Source organism: Elephas maximus, chromosome 16, assembly GCF_024166365.1.
Source record: "Elephas maximus indicus isolate mEleMax1 chromosome 16, mEleMax1 primary haplotype, whole genome shotgun sequence".
Lineage (NCBI taxonomy): Eukaryota > Metazoa > Chordata > Mammalia > Proboscidea > Elephantidae > Elephas > Elephas maximus.
Genome location: NC_064834.1, coordinates 2,241,667 through 2,265,025, shown reverse-complemented (window position 1 = coordinate 2,265,025; position 23,359 = coordinate 2,241,667). Strand labels below are relative to the sequence as shown.

General features: G+C 44.3%; 1 protein-coding gene across 9 annotated transcripts in view; it reads right to left on the bottom strand.

The window, feature by feature from the left end:
• Positions 1 to 23,359, bottom strand: part of WDFY4 (WDFY family member 4) — a 410,290-nt gene that overhangs the window by 113,098 nt on the left and 273,833 nt on the right. For all 9 annotated transcript variants that reach the window (XM_049854909.1, XM_049854915.1, XM_049854916.1 and 6 more), the window contains 4 exons: positions 21,430 to 21,507; positions 15,798 to 16,004; positions 9,570 to 9,618; positions 8,619 to 8,785 (listed from right to left, as the gene is read on the bottom strand). In XM_049854909.1, the coding sequence (XP_049710866.1) occupies positions 8,619 to 8,785; positions 9,570 to 9,618; positions 15,798 to 16,004; positions 21,430 to 21,507 (501 nt within the window). The remainder of the gene's footprint in view (positions 1 to 8,618; positions 8,786 to 9,569; positions 9,619 to 15,797; positions 16,005 to 21,429; positions 21,508 to 23,359) is intronic.

Genomic DNA, 23,359 nt, shown 5'->3' with positions numbered 1-23,359 from the left:
GCTACTGATGGAAACTGGAGCAAGTTTCTTCTTGCCCAGGGGCTCTGGATATTGTAAAACCCAGTACTCATGAATCTAGGGCATTTATTCATAAAGGTTAGTATGTATCACAATCATCTGGGCAGCTTGTTAAAATGCAGATGCCCAGGCTACATCCTCAGAGTAGGTGCAGAGTGAGGCCCTGAGTGATCCTGAGGCAGGTAATCTGAAGACCATACTTTGACAAACTTGACCCATGCATGCCACCTAGGCTACGAAAGATGAGGTTCCATTGTCCATAACTCCCTCACCCTTTGCGCATTCCTTCACTCATTAACAACTAGGTGCTGAGTGTTTACTGTGTGCCCCACGCACATTGTTCATAACTCCCTCATCCTTTGTGCGTTCCTTCACTCATTAACAACTAGGTGCCGAGTGTGTACTGTGTGCCCTACACACATTGTTCATAACTCCCTCATCCTTTGTGCATTCCTTCACTCATTAACAACTAGGTGCCGAGTGTGTACTGTGTGCCCCACGCACATTGTTCATAACTCCCTCACTCCTTTGTGCGTTCCTTCACTCATTAACTAGGTGCTGAGTGTGTACTGTGTGCCCCATGCACATTGTTCATAACTCCCTCATCCTTTGTGCGTTCCTTCACTCATTAACAACTAGGTACTGAGTGTTTACTGTGTGCCCCACGCACATTGTTCATAACTCCCTCATCCTTTGTGTGTTCCTTCACTCATTAACAACTAGGTGCCGAGTGGGTACTGTGTGCCCCACGCACATTGTTCGTAACTCCCTCATCCTTTGTGCATTCCTTCACTCATTAACAACTAGGTGCCGAGTGTGTACTGTGTGCCCCACGCACATTGTTCGTAACTCCCTCATCCTTTGTGCGTTCCTTCACTCATTAACAACTAGGTGCCGAGTGTGTACTGTGTGCCCCACGCACATTGTTCGTAACTCCCTCATCCTTTGTGCGTTCCTTCACTCATTAACAACTAGGTGTCGAGTGTGTACTGTGTGCCCCACGCACATTGTTCGTAACTCCCTCATCCTTTGTGCGTTCCTTCACTCATTAACAACTAGGTGCCGAGTGTGTACTGTGTGCCCCACGCACATTGTTCGTAACTCCCTCACTCCTTTGTGCATTCCTTCACTCATTAACAACTAGGTGCCGAGTGTGTACTGTGTGCCCCACGCACATTGTTCGTAACTCCCTCATCCTTTGTGCATTCCTTCACTCATTAACAACTAGGTACTGAGTGTTTACTGTGCCCTACACTATGTTTGGCACAAAGATAGGCAACACATGGCTTTGTCTTCAAGGTGCCCACAGTTTAATAGGGGAGAGTGGGGAGGGGCACAGAGGAGGGGTCTGAGCAGGCTGGGGCAGGAGAGGGGGCAGAGGTGGCATCAGAGAACGGTTCCCAAAGACGTGACTCCAAGACTGAGGTTAGGAGTTAAGAAGACAAAGAAGCACGACGTCTTGAACCAGCTAGAGGTGTTTGGAGAGTATTAGCAGTCTGTACAATTAGAATAAAAAATTAGGAATGAGTGTGTGCATGAGTGTGTGCGTGAGTGTGTGTGTACCTGTGTCATGAGACAATGTGTGCATGTCAGTGTTGTGAGAGGGAGTGTGTGTGAGGGTGTAAGGGCAAGGGGAGTCCAGGGAAACAGACAAGGTCAGCCCAGGACTAGCCTGTGTACAAATCATGCCAAAGAGAGTCACAGGAGGGTGCTGGGCAGGGCCACATGTCTTGGGGTCTGCCCAGATGGGCAGCTGCTGAATGGAAAGATGAGCACATTTCTGCACCTTCTACAAATGGCCTCTGCTGAAACACCTGGGAAGGGCTTGTGGGGGTTACCAGTCTCTGCTGCCCAGAGCACAGTATCTCCCTGTGGGTTGGGTTGTCTCTACCAAGACCAAACTCATGTTTTTACATGGAGTTTATATGGAAAAGGATTAGACGTTTAGCTTGTCATGTAATGACAAAGTATGACAACAGCAGAAACAAACCTTCACTTGATTCCTGACTCGTGGACTGGATGGGAAAGCCCATTCTGCCAAGCGGAGCAGCTGCCTGGAAGGGGTGGGGGACTATCTCCAACCATGCGGTAGCTGTTAAGGCTGCTACCATGAGGCTGCAGAGTGTTGACACGGACCCACAATTAACATATATTAAATAAACCATTGCTCACATCAAATGGAGCTGTTTGCAGAGAAATGAGTTTCTGGTTCTGGGAATCATTAATCAATGATGCAAAGGTGACAAAGAATAATTGAATAATTACTGTCCCAGGTTTTGCTGGAGGCGACCAGGGCTCAAATGTTCACACAAAGAAATGAATTAAGTTGCTGCCATCCTGAGCTCCAGAACTGTACGTTTTCCTGCCATGGAGAGCTGCAGCCCCAGAGGTCTCTGGTGGGGACAGGGCACCCAGACACCATGAAGGGGGTTACATTCTGGTGCGTCTCATGGGCTGTGTCTCACAATTCCAAGCTAGGCAGTGGCGGGAGGAGGAGCCATGGGCTCTCAGCTCTGGGGCTGCCTACCCAGCTCATGTGATGGCCTCTTTAAGGCAGGTCACCTGGGCTTTCTGGGGACGGACACACACCCATCATGCTCCCTCTGTGGAAATGTTGTCACTTCTAAATTGAGAAAAGGTACCTGGCCAAATGGTCTTATGAAGACATCCAAGCTAGGGAGATTTCCAGTGTCCAACCAATGTTTGCTACACGGGTCCTGCATGGTATATTCTCCATGGTACAGTCCTGGGAATACAACAGACACAAACATACACACACACACACCCCTTTCAGGGGCACACTTTGGCTACCTTTGCTGGAATCTGTTCTTGTTCTCTGGGTCAGTGCAACAACCTTTCCTTCTGAGGCCCCAGCTCCTATCCTTGAAACCATGCATGTATGGACGAGGAGCTAGGCTGGGTTAGGAGCTGGCTGCCAGCCTGTACCAGAATGAACCCAAAAGGTTATTAAGAGCCACGGGGGCCTGGATCATCGTCTCCAAGCCCCAGCATAGGAAGGTGACAGAAAGATGGGGAGGAGGGAAGTTTACATAATTTGTCCAGCACAGTGAGCTGGGAGAGAACAGAGAGATTAAAAACCCACATGAAGTTTAGGGTAGGAAAAATCTGAAACCAGATCCCAGCCATTCCTTCCACACCAGGTTCCATTTTTGTCATCTCTAAGACATTTTTTTTTTTTTTTAAGACAGAAATGACAAAGCCACCCTCATCGACCTCGGGAAGGCTCAGCGAGATGCTGTGTGTGTGCAGGCTTAGGAAAGGCTCAGACATTTGCCTACAGCACTTTTGTTAATAACAGCAATGAAACAACTCCCCCTCCCCACATTCGTGCCTTTATTTCAGGGGCCTCCTGCTTTCACCACACACCAGCCCAAGCCCCAAACCCAGCAACTTCCCTCTTTCCCTTAAAACGTTGCATTTTGTGAGTTTGGTAACTGACCTGAAGTAGGGGAGTGGTGTTTGTCAGAGCTCTCACTGGCTCCACTCTGACCCTCTGTCTCATCCTTCACCATCTCAGTGCGACAACAGAGCCTTTTGAATCCCTCAGAGTCTCACACTGTGCCCATGAATTCACTACAGCATTTCCCCAAGCACGTGCATTTCTCTTCCTCACGGGACTTGCTCAGAGAGCATCTGAAGCCATTTGCATTGAAAGGGCTCCTTCCCACTTCTTTGGGGCCATAATTTATCTACAAGGACTCTTACATGGCTCCTCTTTCCTTATTAGAGCCGGGAGAACTCTACCAGTTTCCAATGAGTCAATTTTGACTCATGGTGACACCAGATGTGTGATCGACGGCGTTTTCAATGGCTCTGATCTCTCGGAAGCAGGTCATCAGGACTTTCCTCTGAGGTGCCCCTAGGTGGACTTGAGCCACCAACCTTTGGATTAGTAGCCAAGTGCTTATCCATGTGCACCATGCAGGCAGAACCCTAAGGTACTACTAAAAGGACAGGGAGGGCAACAGGATACCAGCAGATATAGCCCACCGAGAGCTCAGTCTGTGCCAGGCACATAGTAGCTAGCGGGCATACACAGCCCTCACTCATCTCTGCTGTAGACTGGTGAGCAAGGGAGGGTGGCCCCACTCCAAAGAGAGAGAAAATGAGGCTCATTCACTCGGTAAGTTGTAGAGGCTGGACTGGAACTAGGTGGTGCTTTGATCCCCCAAGTTCTGCCTGTAGGCTCCGTCCACTCCAGTTTCCCCTCCCCTGCCCCAGGGAGTCTGCCCATGTGTGGCCACTGACCTGTCTCCTCCACTCCTACTTGCTTCTCCCGGGAGCAGACGTGCCTGGGGAAAACCCAAGCTGAATGGAAAAAAGTCTCCCCCAGTTTACCATGAAACTAGAGGCAACAGCACAGCCCAATAGAACAAATCAAAGAACTCGTGTACAGGGCAAATGTGAAGTCCCTCTGGGTGTCCACGTAATGGCAAGAATTATCTTGCCTGTGCATCGTGTGACATGTCCAGACTCCCACACTCCTCCGGGCTCCCCCAAGGATAGCCCCTGTCAGCAGGCAGGCAGGCAGGCAAGCAGGAGGGAAGGAAGGATGGCAGACAGGCAGGCAGGCAGGCAGGAGGGAAGGAAGGATGGCAGACATGCAGGGAGGAAGGAAGGAAGGATGGCAGGCAGGTAGGAAGGTGGAAGAATGGCAGGCTGGCAGGCAGGCAGGCAGACACTAAGTGACAACAGGACCGCTCACGTTCTCCCACCTGCTGGGTTTGCAATGCTCCTGTCAGAACCACCTCAAGATCCCTGCTGTCATATCACAGTGTCTGGCACTTCTGGCAGTTTCCCACAGCCTGACACAGAGACTGAGGAAGACTGAAGCGTAAGTACAAGACAGCGAAGGATGGGAGCAGCCTCATCTGGTCTGTCTGCGTCTTAGGGGCTGGGACTGTTCATCACCTGTGGACCTCAGGCCCTTGCTTTCCCAGTAAGACCCCAAGGGAAATGTCACTGCATGGGACAATAAGCAAAAGCATGACTCTTAACAATCAGAACAAGTACACCAAGAGGCAGGGCTGGGACTAGCTCTCTGCTGTTACTGCAAAACCTGGACCTTGTCATAGCCCAGCCCGGTCAATGTTGGACCAACCAGGCTGGCCTTGGAAAGCATTACTAGGGTCAGGCGCCTGTTAAGATTCTCCTCTGAAAGTGAGGACATGGATTAAGGTGGGAAATGGGCCTGAGTGACACCAAATGTGGCAGGCATGTCCCCAAGATGTCCCACCAAGAGTCTCGTCCCTGGTTATGCAATCACTGACCCAGGTATGGCTGGGAAGGGACTCTGCAGATGGAATTAAGGCTATCAATCAGCTGACTTTAAGGGGGAGACTATCCTGGATAATCTGGTGGGCCCAATAAAACCACATGAGCCCTTAACAAGAGAAGAGAAGGCAGAAGAGTCCATCAGAGAGATGTGAGGGAAGAAGACAGCCGAGGAGTCAGGGAGGCTTGAAGAGTGTGAAGGACTGAACAGCCCTTGCTGGCTTTGCAAATGGAGGGAGGGGACCACACGGCAAGGGCAGCCTCTGGAAGCTGACAACAGTCTCCACCGGCAGCCAGCAAGGAATGGGACTCAGTCCTATAGAAGTATGGAGCTGAATTCTGCCAACACCCTGAAGGAGCCCTGAAAGGATTCAGCCCCAGACCCTCCAGGAAGGAACCTAGGCCAGCCAACACCTTGATTCCAGCCTCCTGGGGCCTCTGACCTATAGAATGTGGGAGAATGAATGTGTACAGTTTTAAGCCACTATTTCTGGTAATTTGTTACAGCAGCTGTAGGAAACAAATACACTGAATGAAACCAAAGCACTGCCACCGCTGTCTTTTTATCACATCAAAGAGTCGGAGTGGAGACACGTGATGCAGTCCTTCCTGTCAGGAAAGCAGGAGGAAGACCTGGGGACCCAGCACCCGTTCACTGTGTGTCTTTCATATCAGGGCTTCTCACCCGCAGCACTATAGACATTTGGGGCCAAATAATTCTTTGCTGTGGGGCTGTGTGGGATTTCAGGATGTTTAGCTGCATCCCTGGTCTCTTTGCCAGTTGTCACAACCAAAGATGACAAACTCAAAAAAAACCCTTGCCATCCAGTTGATTCCAACCCCTAGTGACCCTATAGGACAAAGCACAGCTGCCCCATAGAGTTCCCAAGAAGCAGCTGGTGCATTCGAACTGCTGCCCTTTTGCTTAGCGCTGAGTTTTTAACCACTGCAGCTCGAGAGCTTCACATATATATATATATTCACACACAAAAAATGTTACTAGCTGTTATTCCTCAGCAGCCGGACTATATGTGTATGTGTGTATATATGTAATACATATAATATTGTACGTAGTGTGTATGTGTATATATGATGTATAGATACATGTAATATGTTTTAGTATCTGTTTTTTTTTTTACATCCCACACAATAGATATACGTTATTTTCATAATCAAAACAAAATGAACATGAATTTTAAAAATCTTCATTCATCAGCATTTGGAGCCCTGGTGGTGCAGTGGGTAAGAGCTTGGCTGCTAACTAAAAAGTTCAGCAGTTTGAATCCACCAGCCACTCCTTGGAAATCCAATGGGGCAGTTCTACTCTGTCCTATGGCATCGCTGTGAGTTGGAACCCACTTGACGATAGTGGGTTTGGCTTTGGTATCACCATTACCGAATGGCTCTTCCTGGCTTGTCTGGGATTAGACACTTTAGAGCCCTCCTTTAAGGTGTGTCAGTGTAGTGAGAGAGGCAGACAGGTGAAGTAATGAAGGTAATTCTGTGCAAGGAGCAACAGAAGAAGCTGATGCAGGGGGCAGTGGAGACATTGATGACGTAGAGACCAGTTCTCCTGGTCTCAGAGCAAGGAGGTCAAGACTGCCCATCATCATTGGCCAACGTGTCAAATGGCCAGAGCATTGCAGCTGGGTGGCTAGGTGTGCTGGGACTTACAAATGTGTTCCATGTCTGGAAGCTTTGGGTTATGCAGGTATAAGAAGGACACTGTTTTTACAGGCCTATGTTGCCTGAAAAGAGGCCTGGAGGTACCGTGGTTAAAGCCATCAAGCACTAACGAAAAGGTCGGTGGTTCAAAACCACCAGCAGCTCTGCAGGAGAAAGATGTGGCAGACTGTTTCCATAGAGATTTACAGCCTTAGAAGCCCTACAGTGTTGCTATGAGTCGGAATCGACTTGACAGCAATGAGGTGTTACCTGAACTCTTACTAAATCTGAAAGCAGCTAGACAACTTGCCTGAAGTTATGCAACAGTTCATCTTGTCAGTGCACTTCTGCTCAGCCCTGCTGGCCAACTGCTGGAAATTGCAAACTCCAGCTTAACCCCTCCCAGGAGTCTCTGCAAGTAACCTTTCCTGGGAAGGCCACCCTTTAGTCTCTGCTCGCTCTCATGTCTGTCACAGGCTGTCTGAGCTCATGACCTGCTCCCAGGAGCTGGGACTGCTCATGCCGTGGGTCTCCATGCAGATCCACCCTCATCCTCGTGGCATGTCCACCCTGGGCCCAGATGAGCCCTCTGCTTCATGCTTTCATCTCTGTGTCATCCCCACATGGCTTGTCTGTTCTGCCTGTCTACGTCGCTGTTTTGCTGGGACATCAACTTCACATGCTTCCCTTACAGAACAGCTTGCTTCATCTGTGAGACCCTTAAACCACTCAACCTTTGGAAATGGAAAAAAATTAGTCTTTAATGAGTGTCTCACATGTGCCTGGATCTGAGCTAGTCCCTTTACTTCCATTATCCCATTTACATCATGCAAGAATTTTATGAAACGGTTGCTATAAGCTCCATATTAAAGATGAGAAAACTGAGACTCACAAAATTTAAATAACATGGCATGTAGTATACAGCCAAGTTGAGGCTTGAACTCAGGTCTGTTTTACTCTAAGGCATGTGCTTGGTCTTCCATACAATACTCAGACTTGGGTAAGAGGGACCCCTTCTGGGCCCCATACCCTAGGGAGCTACCTCCAGCCCTATCCAGCCACGCCAAAGAGACACACACACCTTGAGTCTGCTTCCTGGGCCTACGCAGACTTCACCTCCAGATCTACCCTTTTGATGGCTGAGGCACCACACTGTGCTTACCCCCAGGCCTGAGTGGTGGTCAAGAAAGGGCTGGTTGCAGGTTAAGAGGTATGGGGACAGCATGGACATATGGGTCGGGGTGTTCAAATGCATGTACCCAGGGCCCCTCAAAGTGAGGGTTGGATCCCTTATGGCAGTCAGTGTGTAGGCAGAAGACCAAGATGCCAAATTACAAGAAGGTCAAGAATCCTACATTTGAAACAGGCCTCCCAGGTTGTTGTGATGGTCAAGGTAGGAAGTTAGAGCAAACTTCATTTAACAGTTTGTTAGCTTGAGTTATAACTTTCAGATATTTTGACACAGCACCCTTGCCCCAGGCCCCACAAATTTAAGGGCATGCCTGCTCCTCTCGCTCGATGATTATTTAGCTGGCAGCTTTTACAGTGAATGGAGATACTGCCTCCTATGTGAGTGAAGGACTCTTACTTAGTTCTCTCATGTCTCACTACCTAAAGGATGATCCTGATGGGTGTATTACCTTTTCTTGATCATGAAGCTCCTGTAAAATAACTTGTCTTTCCCTACACAGTTCTAAGAAGTCTTCCGAGTGCAGACTTTCATGTAAGGCAGGGAAGAACGTCAGCCGAGTGCAGTCTACCGCCACTTCCTCTCTCTCAATCTCGACTTCCTTTGGTGTCAGTTCATCTACAACAGCATAAAAGGAGACACAGTTTTGGAATGAGCCCTCTGACAGCCTGGTGGATGGATGCAGCAGGCACCTGAGCTACTTAGGTGCAAGGCAAGGTTCCAGGGGAGATACAAACACAGTGACTCTCTCGGTGTACCTCTTCATTGCCTCTGAAAATGTACACCATGGCCCTGATGCACATGTCTGTACCGGCCACGTGGTGTGGCAATACACCTCCAGTTTATTCACTCTGGAAGGCCCTGGTGTGCCCAGGCCTGGCTGCTCTGCAGCTCTCAAGGGACCACTGGGAAACATTTCAAAATTCACCCGCATGAATCGGTAATTTCCCGGAGATTCATCTAAATATCCATTTATCTATAGAAACATATTGAATATATCAATATATTAATATATCCAAAATGCTCTCAGCTGTTATTCTTCAGTAGCTGGACATTTTATATATTAAATATCTATACCATCCATGTTCCTATTTTCCTCCTCCGTGCTTTGGGTCACTTAGTGAACATGTATTTTCTTGGTTGGGGACACTTAAAGTTCTCCCTGATACAGCAAATTGGGAAACAACTCCTAGAAAAAACTCTTATTGTTGCAACTTAGGTTTCCTTAATGGTGTATCTAGGTCCAGAACAGGCTGCTTTTCATTCTGGAGGGCAGAGTAATGGAAAGAGTCTCAGCACTACCTACTCTTTCAAAATATTAAATTTAATACCTTTAATGAGATATTACATAAACTAATGATTGGTTTAGTTTTTACACAAAAAGTTTAAAGAAACTAAATACCTTTGTTTCCAGCATTTGTTTGAGAAATATCATTTCTTTCTTGGCTTTCCTGAAATAAGACCAAATAAAAGACAAATTAAATCCCAGATACTGTATATGTACCCCGTTCCCCATTCCACTGGTTCACAAACACACACACACTCAAAACCCAGCTGCAAGGGGAGAGAAATGCTAAATCCTAAAGGAACACTATAAAATGCAAGTATTGATGTTCCAGAGTCAAAGGGGGAAAAACCCACAATCATCCATTAAGTAGGACTTACAGTAATTACCCAAGATGATGCCAAGATGGGATTAAATAGCATCCTGGATGTCCATTGGGCCACACCGGAAAAGGAACCAGGGAGAGGACCTGGGACTGAGCAGCCCGAGTGACCAGGGAGTAGGTCTTATAGGAAGCCATTGGCTTTGCCACCTGCACAGTGGGCAGGCTACTTATTTTTTCTGCCTGCACTCCCTAAGAAATTTATTGCAGAAAAAATGCTAAACATCAACGTGGATGAACCTTGAAAACATTATGCTAAGTGAAGTAAGTCACTAAAGGACAAATATTGTATGATCCCACTTACATGAAATATCTAGAATAGGCAAATGCATAGAAACCAAAGTCTATTTGCAGTTACCAGGGGCAGGAGGGAGGAGAAGAGGGAGTCATTGCTGGGTTGCTGAGCTTCTGTAAGGGTGAGGGAAAAACCTGGAAACGGAAAATGCTGATGGCTGCACAGCATGAGGAAAGCCATTAAAGTCACTAAATTGTACATGTAAAAAATGCTGAAATGGCAATTTTTTTGTTAAAAAACTTAAGAAATACCTTTAAAAAGTTTTCCAATAACTGACAAAAAATAGTACATACCACCAGATGTTTGCTGACAAAACTTAAAACAATGGAAGTTTTCTTTGGGACACAGCAAAAGTGGTGCTCAGAGGTCAATTTATATCAATAAATGCACATATCCAAAAAGAAGAAAGGGCCCAAATCAAAGAATTATCCCTACAACTTGAACAAACAGAAAGAGAACAACAAAAGAAACACACAGGCACCAGAAGAAAACAAATAATAAAAATTAGAGCTGAACTAAAAGAAATAGAAAACAGAAAAATAATTGAAAGAATTAACAAGACCAAAAGCTGGTTCTTTGAAAAAATCAACAAAATCGATATACCACTGGCCAAAGTGACAAAAGAAAAACAGGAGAGGAAGCAAATAACCCAAATAAGAAATGAGACGTGCGATATTACAACAGACCCAACTGAAACTAAAAGAATCATATCACATTATTATGAAAAACTATACTCAAATTTGAAAACCTAGAAGAAATGGATGAATTCCTAGAAACACACTACCTACCTAAACTAACACAAACAGAGGTAGAACAACTAAGTAGATCCATAACAAATGAAGAGATTGAAAAGGTAATCAAAAAACTCCCAACAAAAAAAAGCCCTGGTCCGGATGGCTTCACTGTAGAGTTCTACCAAACTTTGAGAGAAGAGTTAACACCACTACTACTGAAGGTATTTCAGAGCATAGAAAAGGTCAAAATACTACCAAATTCATTCTAAGAAGCCATCATATTCCTGATATCAAAACCAGGTAAAGACACCACAAGAAAAGAAAATTATAGACCTACATCCCTCATGAATGTAGATGCAAAAATCCTCAACAAAATTCTAACCAACAGAATTCAACAACATATCAAAAAAATAATTCACCATGACCAAGTGGGATTCATACCAGGTATGTATGCAGGGATGGTTCAACATTAGAAAAACAATTAATGTAATCCATCACATAAATAAAAGACAAGGATCACATGATTCTATCAATGATGCAAAAAAGGCATTTGACAAAGTTCAACTCTCATTCATGATAAAAACTCTCAGCAAAATAGGAATAGAAGGAAAATTCCTCAACATAAAAAAAAAAATTTATAAAGCCAATAGCCAACATCACCCTAAATGGAGAGACCCTGAAAGCATTCTCATTGAGACTGGGAACCAGACAAGGATGCCCTTTATCACCACTCTTATTCAACATTGCGTTGGAAGTCCTAGCCAGAGCAATTAGGTTAGATAAAGAAATAAAGGGCATCCAGATTGGTAAGGAAGAAGTAAAAGTATCTCTATTTGCAGATGACACAGAAAACCCTAAGGAATCCTCAAGAAAACTACTGAAACTAATAGAAGAGTTCAGCAGAGTATCAGGATACAAGATAAACATACAAAAATCAGTTGGATTCCTCTACACCAACAAAAAGAACGTTGACGAGGAAATCACCAAATCAATGCCGTTTACAGTAGTCCCCAAGAAGATAAAATACTTAGGAATAAATCTTACCAGAGATGTAAAAGACTTATACAAAGAAAACTACAGTACACTTCTGCAAGAAACCAAAAGAGACTTACATAAGTGGAAGAATATACCTTGCTCATGGATAGGGAGACTTAACATGTGAAAATGTCTATTCTACCAAAAGTGATCTATACATTTAATGCAATTCTGATCCAAATCCCAATGACATTCTTTAATGAGATGGAGAAACAAATCGCCAACTTTATATGGAAGGGAAAGAGGCCCCGAATAAATAAGGCATTACTGAAAAAGAAGAACAAAGTGGGAGGCCTTACTCCACCTGATTTTAGAACCTATTATACCACCACAGTAGTCAAAACAGCCTGGTACTGGTACAATAACAGATACATGGACCAACAGAACAGAATTGAGAATCGAGACATAATTCCATCTACATATAAGCAGTTAATATTTGACAAAGGCTCCAAAACAGTTAAATGGGGAAAAGACAGTCTTTTTAACAAATGATGCTGGCATAACTGGATATCCATCTGCAAAAAAATGAAACAAGACCCATATCTCACTCCATGCACAAAAACTAACTCAAAATGGATCAAAAACCTAAATATAAAATCTAAAACGATAAAGATCATGGAAGAAAAAATAGGGACAATGTTAGGAGCCCTAATACATGACATAAAGAGTATACAAGACATTATAAAGAATGCAGAAGAAAAACTACATAACTGGGAGCTCCTAAAAATCAAACACCTATGCTCATCCAAAGACTTCACCAAAAGAGTAAAAAGACTACCTACAGACCGGGAAAAAGTTTTTAGTTATGACATTTCTGATCAGCGACTGATCTTTAAAATCTACATGATACTGCAAAAACTCAACTGCAAAAAGACAAATAACCCAATTAAAAAAATGGGCAAAAGGTATGAATAGACACTTCACTAAAGAGGACATTCAGGTAGCTAACAGATACATGAGGAAATGTTCACAATCATTAGCCATTAGAGAAATGCAGATCAAAACTACAAGGAGATTGTATCTCACTCCAACAAGGCTGGCAATAATCCAAAAAACACAAAATAATAAATGTTGGAGAGGTTGTGCAGAGATTGGAACGCTTACACACTGCTGGTGGGAATGTTAAATGGTACAACCACTTTGGAAATTGATTTGGCTCTTCCTTAAAAAGCTAGAAATAGAACTACCATACGATCCAGCAATCCCACTCCTTGGAATATATTCTAGAGAAATAAGAGCCTTTCCACAAACAGATATATGCACACCCATGTTTATTGCAGCACTGTTTACAATAGCAAAAAGATGGAAACAACCAAGGTGCCCATCAACGGATGAATGGATAAATAAATTATGGTATATTCACACAATGGAATACTACGCATCGATAAAGAACAGTGAGGAACCTGTGAGACATTTCATAACATGGAGGGACCTGGAAGGCATTATGCTTAGTGAAATTAGTCAGTTGCAAAAGGACAAATATTGTATAAGACCACTATTATAAGAACTTGAGAAATAGTTTAAACTGAGAAGAAAACATTCTTTTGTAGTTACGAGAGGGGGGAGGGAGGGAGGGTGGAAGAGGGACGTTCACTAATGAGATAGTAGATAAGAACTACTTTAGGTGAAGGGAAAGACAACACACAGTACAGGGGAGGTCAGCACAATTGGACTAAACCAAAAGCAAATAAGTTGCCTGAATAAACTGAATCCTTTGAAGGCCAGCATAGCAGGGGCAGGGGCCTGGGGACCATGGTTTCAGGGGACATCTAAGTCAGTTGGCATAATAAAATCTATTAAGAAAACATTCTGCATCCCACTTTGAGGAGTGGCGTCTGGGGTCTTAAATGATAGCAAGCACCTATCTAAGATGCATCAATTGGTCTCAACCTACCTGTATCAAAGGAGAATGAAGAATACCAAGGATACAAGGCGATAACGACCCCAAGAGACAGAAAGGGCCACATGAACCAGAGACTACATCATCCTGAGACCAGAAGAACTAGATGGTGCCCAGCTACAATGGATGACTGCCCTGACAGGGAACACAACAGAGAACCCCTGAGGGAGCAGGAGAGCAGTGGGATGCAGACCCCAAATTCTCATAAGACCAGGCTTAATGGTCTGACTGAGAGTAGAAGGACCCCAGTGATTAATGGTCTGACTGAGAGTAGAAGGACCCCAGTGATCATGGTCCCCAGACCTTCTGCTGGCCCAGGACAGGAATCATTCCCAAAGCCAACTCTTCAGACATGGATTGGACTGGACAATGGGTTGGAGAAGGATGCTGGTGAGGAGTGAGCTTCTTGGATCAGGTGGACACTTGAGACTATGTTGGCATCTCCTGCCTGGAGGGGAGATGAGAGGGTGGAGGGGGTTGGAACCTGGCGAAATGGACAGGAAAAGAGAGAGTGGAGGGAGAGAGTGGGCTGTCTCATCAGGGGGAGAGTAATTGGGAGTGTGTATATGAGTTTTTGTGTGAGAGACTGACTTGGTTTGTAAACTTTCACTTAAAGCACAATAAAAATTATTCTAAAAATGGAAGTTCTACTGCAGAAATGAAATGTAATTGTTTTTCTTAGGTTTTATAAAGGATTTTTAGTGCAGATAGAAGATTCTGGGGTTATAGACTAAAGAGTAACACCAACATTATAACTCAGAGCAGATGCAGAAAGAAATCCCCAGCGTCTCTGTGTCTGGAAGGTTGCCTTTTAGAATATCTTAAATTATGACTGTTCAATGAAAGCATGAAAAACTATTAACAGATTTTTCTATATTCACTAGAAAATGAATCTAATTGGCTTATCATCCATTAAAAGGCAAAATGTGAGTCCAACAGCACAGAATTCAAGCTTCATGACTACAGACTCCTACAGACCACCCAGGTTCTAGTGCCTGGAAACCAAATGCAGATTCTATATTGTTTGGACTAAGTAGGTCACCAGCTTTAGCTTGCAGAAAGAGCTGAGTTCAAGAGATTATCATTATAAAACATGTTATGGGATTTGCTTCAGCAATAATGCCCATAGTATGGCTGGTTATGGCTGCTCAGTGACAAACAACTCGGGCAAGCAAGTATCCAGCTCTTTCAGATACTGGTGTCCAGATGACTCCATGGTCTGGGTGGATGTCAGAGTGGTGCTGCTCAGTAACGTGGGTATGTACCACTCACTCATTCATTCATTCATTCATTCATTCAGCACGTGGTCATGGAGTCCCTTCTGTGTACCCAGGAGGGTTAATGACTCTTCTCCTCAGTTATGCAACATGGAAAATAAATCATGATACTCACGCACATTTATGTCGTATATCACCTCTCTTACGTGCCCGCACTCCTACATGCCCGCCATGTAGCACCCCCAAAGCACACAGCACAGAATCTTCATAAAAACAGAATGACCCATTTTTGCTACATGCACTTCCACCAAAAATACAAAAAAATACTATTTTTTAAAAATGAGAATAGGGCCAGTGAAAGGATCAGTACTTGCCAGGGAGTTAGGGGAGGGGAAGTATGACTAGGTGGAGCACAGGGCATTTTGGGGGCAGTGAAGCCATTCTGCACGATCCTCTAATGGTGGATACATGACATTACCATCTGTCAAAACCCCTAGGACAGCAGAACACAGATGTGAACCCTAATGTGGACTATGGGCTTTAGTTAACCATAATGTATCAACATTGACTCATCAATTGTAAATGTATCAGAGGAGCACAAAGTATTAACAGGAGAAATGAAGTGTGGGTGGGGGGGGATATGGGAAGTCTCTGCATTTTCTGTAAACTTAAAACTGTTCTAAAAATGAAGACTACTGGAGAAAACGAGGTAGGAAAGCTCCAACACACTTTCTGCCTCAAAACAGCAGAGCCTTGCTCGTCCCACTGCGTCAGACTCTTACCTTGTGCGCTGCCTGGCTCTGGGCCTGCAGTGGGGACCGCCGTCCGAGTCTTCTCCTCATGCGAGCGGGTCCTTCTCGCCAGTCCAGCTCCCACTGCGAGCAGGGCATGGCTCCCACCGTCTGGCCCCACAAGCCCAGCTCCCCGAAGAGCTGCTCCTTGGTCCTGGCCCAGGCATTGGCTGCCTTGGTGCGGCCACATCTCCGTCTCTGAGAAGCAGAAGTGCAGCCGTCACCCTGGAGCACTGTTCTCACAAGCTGGCCACAAACCTCCCCTGCTGAAGAGTCTCCAAATTGTTTGAGAAAAACACCTCTTCACGCTGAAGAGTCTGAGGTCCAGAAATGGGAATGACTTGCCTAACTCAATCGTTGGCAGGTCTGCTAATTTCCATCACACCTCCATTCCAGAAAAATGGAAGAAGTATCTTCAGCACTGTTTTTCAAGGTTGTTGTTGCTGTGGTTAGCTGCTGTCGAGTTGGCCCCTGACTCATGGTTACCCCAAGCACAATGGAATGAAACACTGCCCGGTCCTGTGCCATCCCCACGGTCAGTTGTGGATCGAATCATTGCAATCCACAAGGCTTTTGTTCTTTTTTAAAAATTTTATCCAATTTGTTGTTGTGGAAACTATACACAGCAAAACATACACCAATTCAACAGTTTCTACATGTACAAGTTAGTGGCATTGATTATATTCATTTCTGGACCTCAGATTCTCCAACTATTAAATGACAGGTTTAGTCTGGATGATTTCTCAGGGCCTTTCCAATCTTAATATATTATTCTAGAATGTTCAAGGAGTCTAGAATGTTCACCAAAGCGAAACATTCAAATTGATGAAAATAACTCCACCTGATAACTATGAGGAGTCCCTGGGTGATGTAAATGGTTAATGGGCTCGGTTGCTAATGGAAGGTTGATGGTTTGAGTCCACCCGGAGGTGCCTCAGAAGAAAGGCCTGCTGATCTACTTCCAAAAAATTAGCCACTGAAGACCCTGTGGAGCACAGTTCTACTTGGCACATATGGGCTTGCCATGGGCTGAAGGAGACTTGATGGCAACTGGTTTATATTTGTTTATAATATTTACGAAACCTTCAGAGTTTGTATATGTGTCCTTGACTGTTACACCTTCCATTCAAGTAAAATGCAAAATTTTATATAATATACACAGACATCCCTCAAACTGCTTTTGTATGCCACCCTGAAGTTCTGTACATCACCTGTCACGGAAACATTTCAAGTCAGCTTAGACAGTAGAGGTGCCTTTGTCTGTGGGGTAAATTTTTGCAATTATTTGATGATTAGGTGGTATTTTTTCTAAATTTTAATTTTTCAGAAAACTGGAAAGTGACAGTACTAATGCCAAGAAGCATGAGTCTCGTAAATTTAATATAAATAAAAAGAAACACTTCACCACACGTTAGGCTGAGCACTTCACCTTCTTTATTTCATTTAATCTAGTCAGTGGCACCACTCTCCCTATGAAGAAGCTAAGTCTTCGAGAGAAGTGACTTGCCCAAGGAGGAACAGGTGGCCAAAATGAGAACTAAACCGAGTCTGTCTGATTTCACAGCCTTCACTTGGGCCTATGTGCTGGATTCCTTTCCTGGGGGCTTATTATTGCTTTATGAACTCATGGAAACAGAGCAGAGCACTGGACAAGCACATGTACACTCAGGGCCCCCAGCTCCAGCCCACATGGCTCCTGTGTGTGAATCAGGAGAGGTCCTCTCCCCTGTCCTGAGGCAGATCCTACCCTACAGACATCAGCCTGGTAACAAGACAACAATGTCTTTGTGCAAATTTGAAAATGGTTGCCTGTGCTGTGCATGAGCTTGTCTTCATGCCAGGATGTACAGTTTGGTGAACAAAGCATGGGTTTATTTCAGACTCACTTCTTTCTCATCCATATGCCCTTATGCCTCAAACTCATTAGTAATCTTATAGGTACACACATGTATGTTTACGTGTGTCTGTGTGTGTGAGAGAGAGGAAAAAAAGAAAGACAGATACAGAGATAGAAAGACAGAGATTCCTTAGAGTGGACTTTGAATACCCCGATCCAGCTTTGCCTGAAGCCTGCTCTTCCCCTGAATTTTCCAGTAACACAAATCCAAACATTGCATGGGTTGCCTAAGCCAACTTGAGTTGAGTTTCTAATACTTGCATCTGAAGGAGCTCTGATGGATACCTAATGAATATGCGGAGACTGAGCAGGAACCAGCCAGTCAGACCCTAGAGAGCCCAGAAGAGCGTGAGACAAGACAGTGGTCCCACACATACTAAAAGAAAGACCACGCGTGGGGTGGCAGGCCTCTTGCAAAGAGCTTCAAACGAGTAAAGACTTTATTTAAAACAAACAAACAAAAACAGCACAGGCAGGATGAAGCATATCTGTGAATACTGCTGAGGTCTTGCTATGAGAATAGGATGGCCTAGGTAGGTGAAGGAGCAGAGCTAGAACAGCTGGGCCAAACAGAAGAGAAAGAATATAACTTGGACAAGGCACAGGGGTGGGTGGGGGAACGCAGGCAGGGCCAGAGTAAAGGCAACTGTTTTTATCGGTGCTTCTGGGGTAAGGAGCAATTTAGAAAACCAAATATCAGAGCAGCACCACTTGCTGTTGATACTTCTTGGTATAAAATGATGCTTGGGTTAACTTCCAGGACCCTGAGCAATATCTTTCAGGCTCTTGGTATAGAAGGGTGCTTGGGTTAACTTCCAGGACCCTGAGTAATGATATCTTTCAGGCTTTTGGTATAGAAGGGTGCTTGGGTTAACTTCCAGGACCCTGAGTAATGATATCTTTTAGGCTTTTGGTATAGAAGGATGCTTGGGTTAACTTCCAGGACCCTGAGTAATGATATCTTTCAGGTTCTTGGTATAGAAGGGTGCTTGGGTTAACTTCCAGGACCCTGAGTAACATTATCTTTCAGGCTGTGGGTTCCTGCAACCTCCGATGGTGGGGTGAGGTCTCAGGTTAGAGAACTCTTATGTGGACTGTATCTACCACTCTGTGGGCTGGACCCTCAATCTCATCATTGACCCTCTTTGGCAGAACCATATTGGGTGCACCCAGTAAGACGCACTGCCTGAAGAACGTGGCAGGTTCCACAAGCCTGAGTTCAGTCCAGAGTTTAGGCTTGTCTTTCCTGGAGGTAGAGTGGGGCCTGCATGGGAATAAGGGCAATCAGATCCTATCATCTCCTGACAGACAGTAATTGCTTCTGCAATCTCTTAAACATCAGAGCAATCCATCTTAAATATTTAAACACTAGGAGAGTATCTTGTGGCTTAGCCTCAAAATGCTGATTTTCTTGGAAAATACCTCAATAAACAGTTACATTCTGCATGGCTACCTCAAGTACTCCCTAAACCCCAGTGAGTCCCCATGTAGTTCAAGGAGTGCTTCTTACCAGGTGCACCCAATGTGGTCCTCCCAAAAAGAGGGACACTGACGAGATTAAGGTCCCAGGAGAGGCTCCTGGACATCAGCGTTCCTTTCTTTTGGGCTCGGAGCCTCAGTGCAATTTGGCCCTTTCCCCAGTCCTCCTACCATATGAACCTGCCGTGTTGTGAATGTCAGCAGAAACCCCCAGGAAAACCAGAGAGCACGTCTCTCCTCATCATGACAAGACTGTACAGGTTCTTCCAACCAGACAGAAATAGCCACCCTCTTGAGTAGGTAGTGATTTGGAAGTTTAGATAAACAATACCATCTGCCTCAAAATGCAACAAGTATGCCGAAGATGTCCATAAATAAAGGATGCAGTCATATACAGTTCATCCTGTTTTTACCCTGATGGCAACTGAATTTATCAGCCACATCGCTAGTCCTGAATGAAAACAGGAAACACAGGTGATGCGTCACTGATGTACAAGCGTCCCTCTAATGGGCATGGACAACATCCCAAAAAGCCAGCGAGGCACCCACCCAGCTGTGCAAGGCAGTCAGCAAGGCTGGGGGTGAGGGAGGTATCCCCCATGAAGCCCTTCTGCAAGAAGAGGGTCTGGAGAAACCAGACACACCTGCTGACCCCTAACCTCTTCCCACCACCTGCCTCTCCTGCTGAACACTGTTCCTCTCGTTACTCCTATGACCGCCTGGGAGGCTGTGCTGCCAGACTACTTCTGAGGGGCAGGCACACATTTATGAAACCCTATTCCCAGGGGCATGTTGTGGACACCCAACTGAGCTTATATGGAAGGGATTCAAACACATCACTTGGCTGATGTTGATCAGTGCCTATTTTGTTCCTGGCACCCCCATTCCATCATTTCTTGACCCTTACCCCACCCTAGGCACACACAATGGTTTCTTACACCCCATTGCTCTTGTCCTCAAAGTAGAACATCCTAGTATGGGCCTCATTACCTTGCTTTGTGGCTATTTCTGTATTCACTATAAAGTCTGCATTTTTAATACCTAACACAGGATTTGGTACTCAGAAATTGCTCAGTAGACAACGTAATTATTAAAGTTTTCATGCTGTGTGCTGTATTCTGTTATTAGGGATCACTTGTTTGTTTTTGCTAACAACAATTAACACTAACTAAAAATGAACCTTTTATCCATGCCATAACCACATTTGGGGCATCTATTCTCAGCCAGTCACTGGGTCCTGTATACTCGCTCTTTAATCTTTGCAGTTAGGAGTATTATCCCATTTTAGAGATGGGGACACTGAGACTCAGGCCATAGTCATAGAAAGGGATTCAAATAGGCACAGACTTGCATGAAGGAAGATGCTCTTTTCCTAGACCCTGCACAAATCACATCGACAGCGGTATTCTAAATCTCTAAGCCTGTCCGTATCAGTGGCAACAATTGCACTTGGGGTAGGTGCACAAAACCCAACATGGTCTCTTGCACTGTCTGCTCTGTCCCCTGCCCCATCTGTGCCACTGTCATCCCCAGCCCACCATGTTCTAGTGCCACTGTTCTTCTTCCAGTTAGTTGATGACATCTGGCTCTCTCCTGCCACTGCACCTTCATACATGCTTGTCCCTGAGCCGAAAACACTCCTCTCCCAACTATCTTGTCCCATATTCTTCCTCCTTCTGATCTGATTTTGTTGTCGCTTTCCAGAGAGGGCCTCTGACACCTCAAGTTAAGTCACTATCCATTATAATCTCTCATTATTTCCTGTATTTTCCCTGTCTAGTGCTCACCACAGGTTATGACTGTCTACTGAGTCATGAGGTCCTTTAATGTATATCTCTCCTCCCCAGGGAAGCTTTTTGGGAGCAAGGCCCACCTCTGTTGTGTTTATAATTGTGTGCCAGCCCAGGGTCTGAGGTTTCCTGGGAATCAATATCTACTTACTGAGTGGATGAATGAAGAGATGACTGAGAGAACAAGCTGCTTATCTCCTCGCTCCTGACCATGTGAACCCAAATCCCACTGCACAAGTCATGCAGGTAGGCCTGAATCACTGATGAACTAACTATTGCTGGCTTAGGCAATCTAGAACTGAGACCAAAGGCCAGTCTGGTTCTTTAGTATATATTCAAGGTGAATTGTTGGTTTCGATAATCTAGAACTCAGACAAAGGCCCTTTTGGGCCTTTAGTTCAGGTACAAGGTGGATTCCAGTCTACTGTGAAAAGAAAGAAAACGTTTTGTTTCTTACCTGCACATGATCTTTGTATAAAGATGCATATAGCTCCTGTCCTCTCCTTCTATAGCTCTCTATACATGACACAAAACCCTGGAGAAAAAAGAAAACAAGTCATGGCTTAATTACTAGTGTGATTCTAGGTAAGAAGTTCTCTACTTTTATAAATTTCTGGGGCGGGGAGGGGAATAATGGTTACATGATTTGTCAGTCAAATCAATGACAACCAATAACTAAGGCCTTCAACTATGATAATGTGCTTACATATGCACACACTCACATACATGTTCATAGATTACTTCCATTTCCGGCTATGATGAGCTAGCTTATAACAAATCAACATTCCTGCCAAGAACAACTAGAAAATTTAGATGTGAGTAACCTGCTTTAAGTCAACAGTTCAAATTCACCAGCCGCTCCTTCGAAATCCTATGGGGGCAATTCTACTCTTTAAGAAAGCTGAGAAGTACCAAGACAAATAAAACTTAAGGAGCCAAGATTCTGGAGAGAAAGGAAACTTTCTGAGGTGTGCCAAAATATTTCATGCCTTTTACCCTTGAAATATTTTCAAATTTGAAAACAGCACGACAGGCTGAGAAGCTGGGTGGAAAGTGGAGTCTAAAAGGCAGAGAAGCTTACCAGAGCGTTAGGCAGTCTCAGGCGGCTGAGGAGATAGAAACTGAAGTTCAGAACTACCAAGGCATCCAGAGCATTAGGGGCCAAGATCTCAGAAATACGGCAATACAAAGAAGTAAGCCAAACTTCCTGCCTTGATGTTCTTCTTTACTACTACTGATTCAAAAGCAGTATGAGGCTGAGAAGCTATGCAAAGTTTCCAGGAGTCTCAGTTTGTAAAAAAGCAACAGAAGGAGGGTTCTAAGTAAAATCTATGAAGATAGGGATAAAGGCAGACTGGGAATAGGCCAGGTCTTACAAAAACGAAATCCAGTCTCCAATTAGCTCAACCCATGACTGCATTAAGGTGATCCCTACTCCATACATCAGAAGGCAAAGAAACTCCTCCCTGGAGAAAGATGAGATCACTTGTAGCCTCTAGTCTAGAATTTTCATACAGAATGTTCAGCAGTCAAGCAGAAATTACCAGATATTACCAATTAAAAAAAAAAAAAAAGACCAATAGAAAAATAGACAATAAAAACATTCATTTGTACAGAGATATTAGACATGAACCTTAAAATAATGGAGGGAATAGGTGCCAAAAAGTACATGTAGAATTTCTCCAGAGACCTGAAATCTTTGAAAAATAATCAAATAAAAATCTTAAATCTGAAAAATGAATTAACTGAAATTAAAAATTCCATAGGCGAGTTCAACAGCAGATTAGGCACAATTGAACAGAAGATGAGTGAACTTGAAGAAATACCCTTGCAAACATATGATGAGATAAAAGTATGAAAAATATTAAAAAAGAGAGAGGCATATGGGGTATGGAGAAAAGGTATAGCATACATAGAATTGGAATCCCAAAAGGAAAGGATAGAAAGAAAGAGGCAGAAGTAATATATGAAAAGTTAAAGGCTGAGAATTTTCCCAAATAAATGAAAGACATCAAGTCACAGATTTAAGCAGCCCTACAAACCCTAAACAGAAAGCCACAAATAAGTTCATCACAGAAAAACTGTAAAAATAAAAGACAAAGATCTTCAAAAAGACAGAAAAAGGTAGGTTTACCTTTAAAGAAGCAACAATAAAGATGACAGCTGACCTCTCAAGAAACAGTAGAAGCCAAAAGACAATGAAATACCTTCCAAGTGCTGAAAGAAAATAACTGCCAATGTCAAATTCTCTACTCAGTGAAAATACCCTTCAAAAATAATGACAAAATTAAGCATTTTCAAGTCAACAACACTGAGAGGATGAATCACCAACAGAACTTCACTAAACAAAACAGTAGGCAGAGTGAAAATGATTCTATATTTTGAAT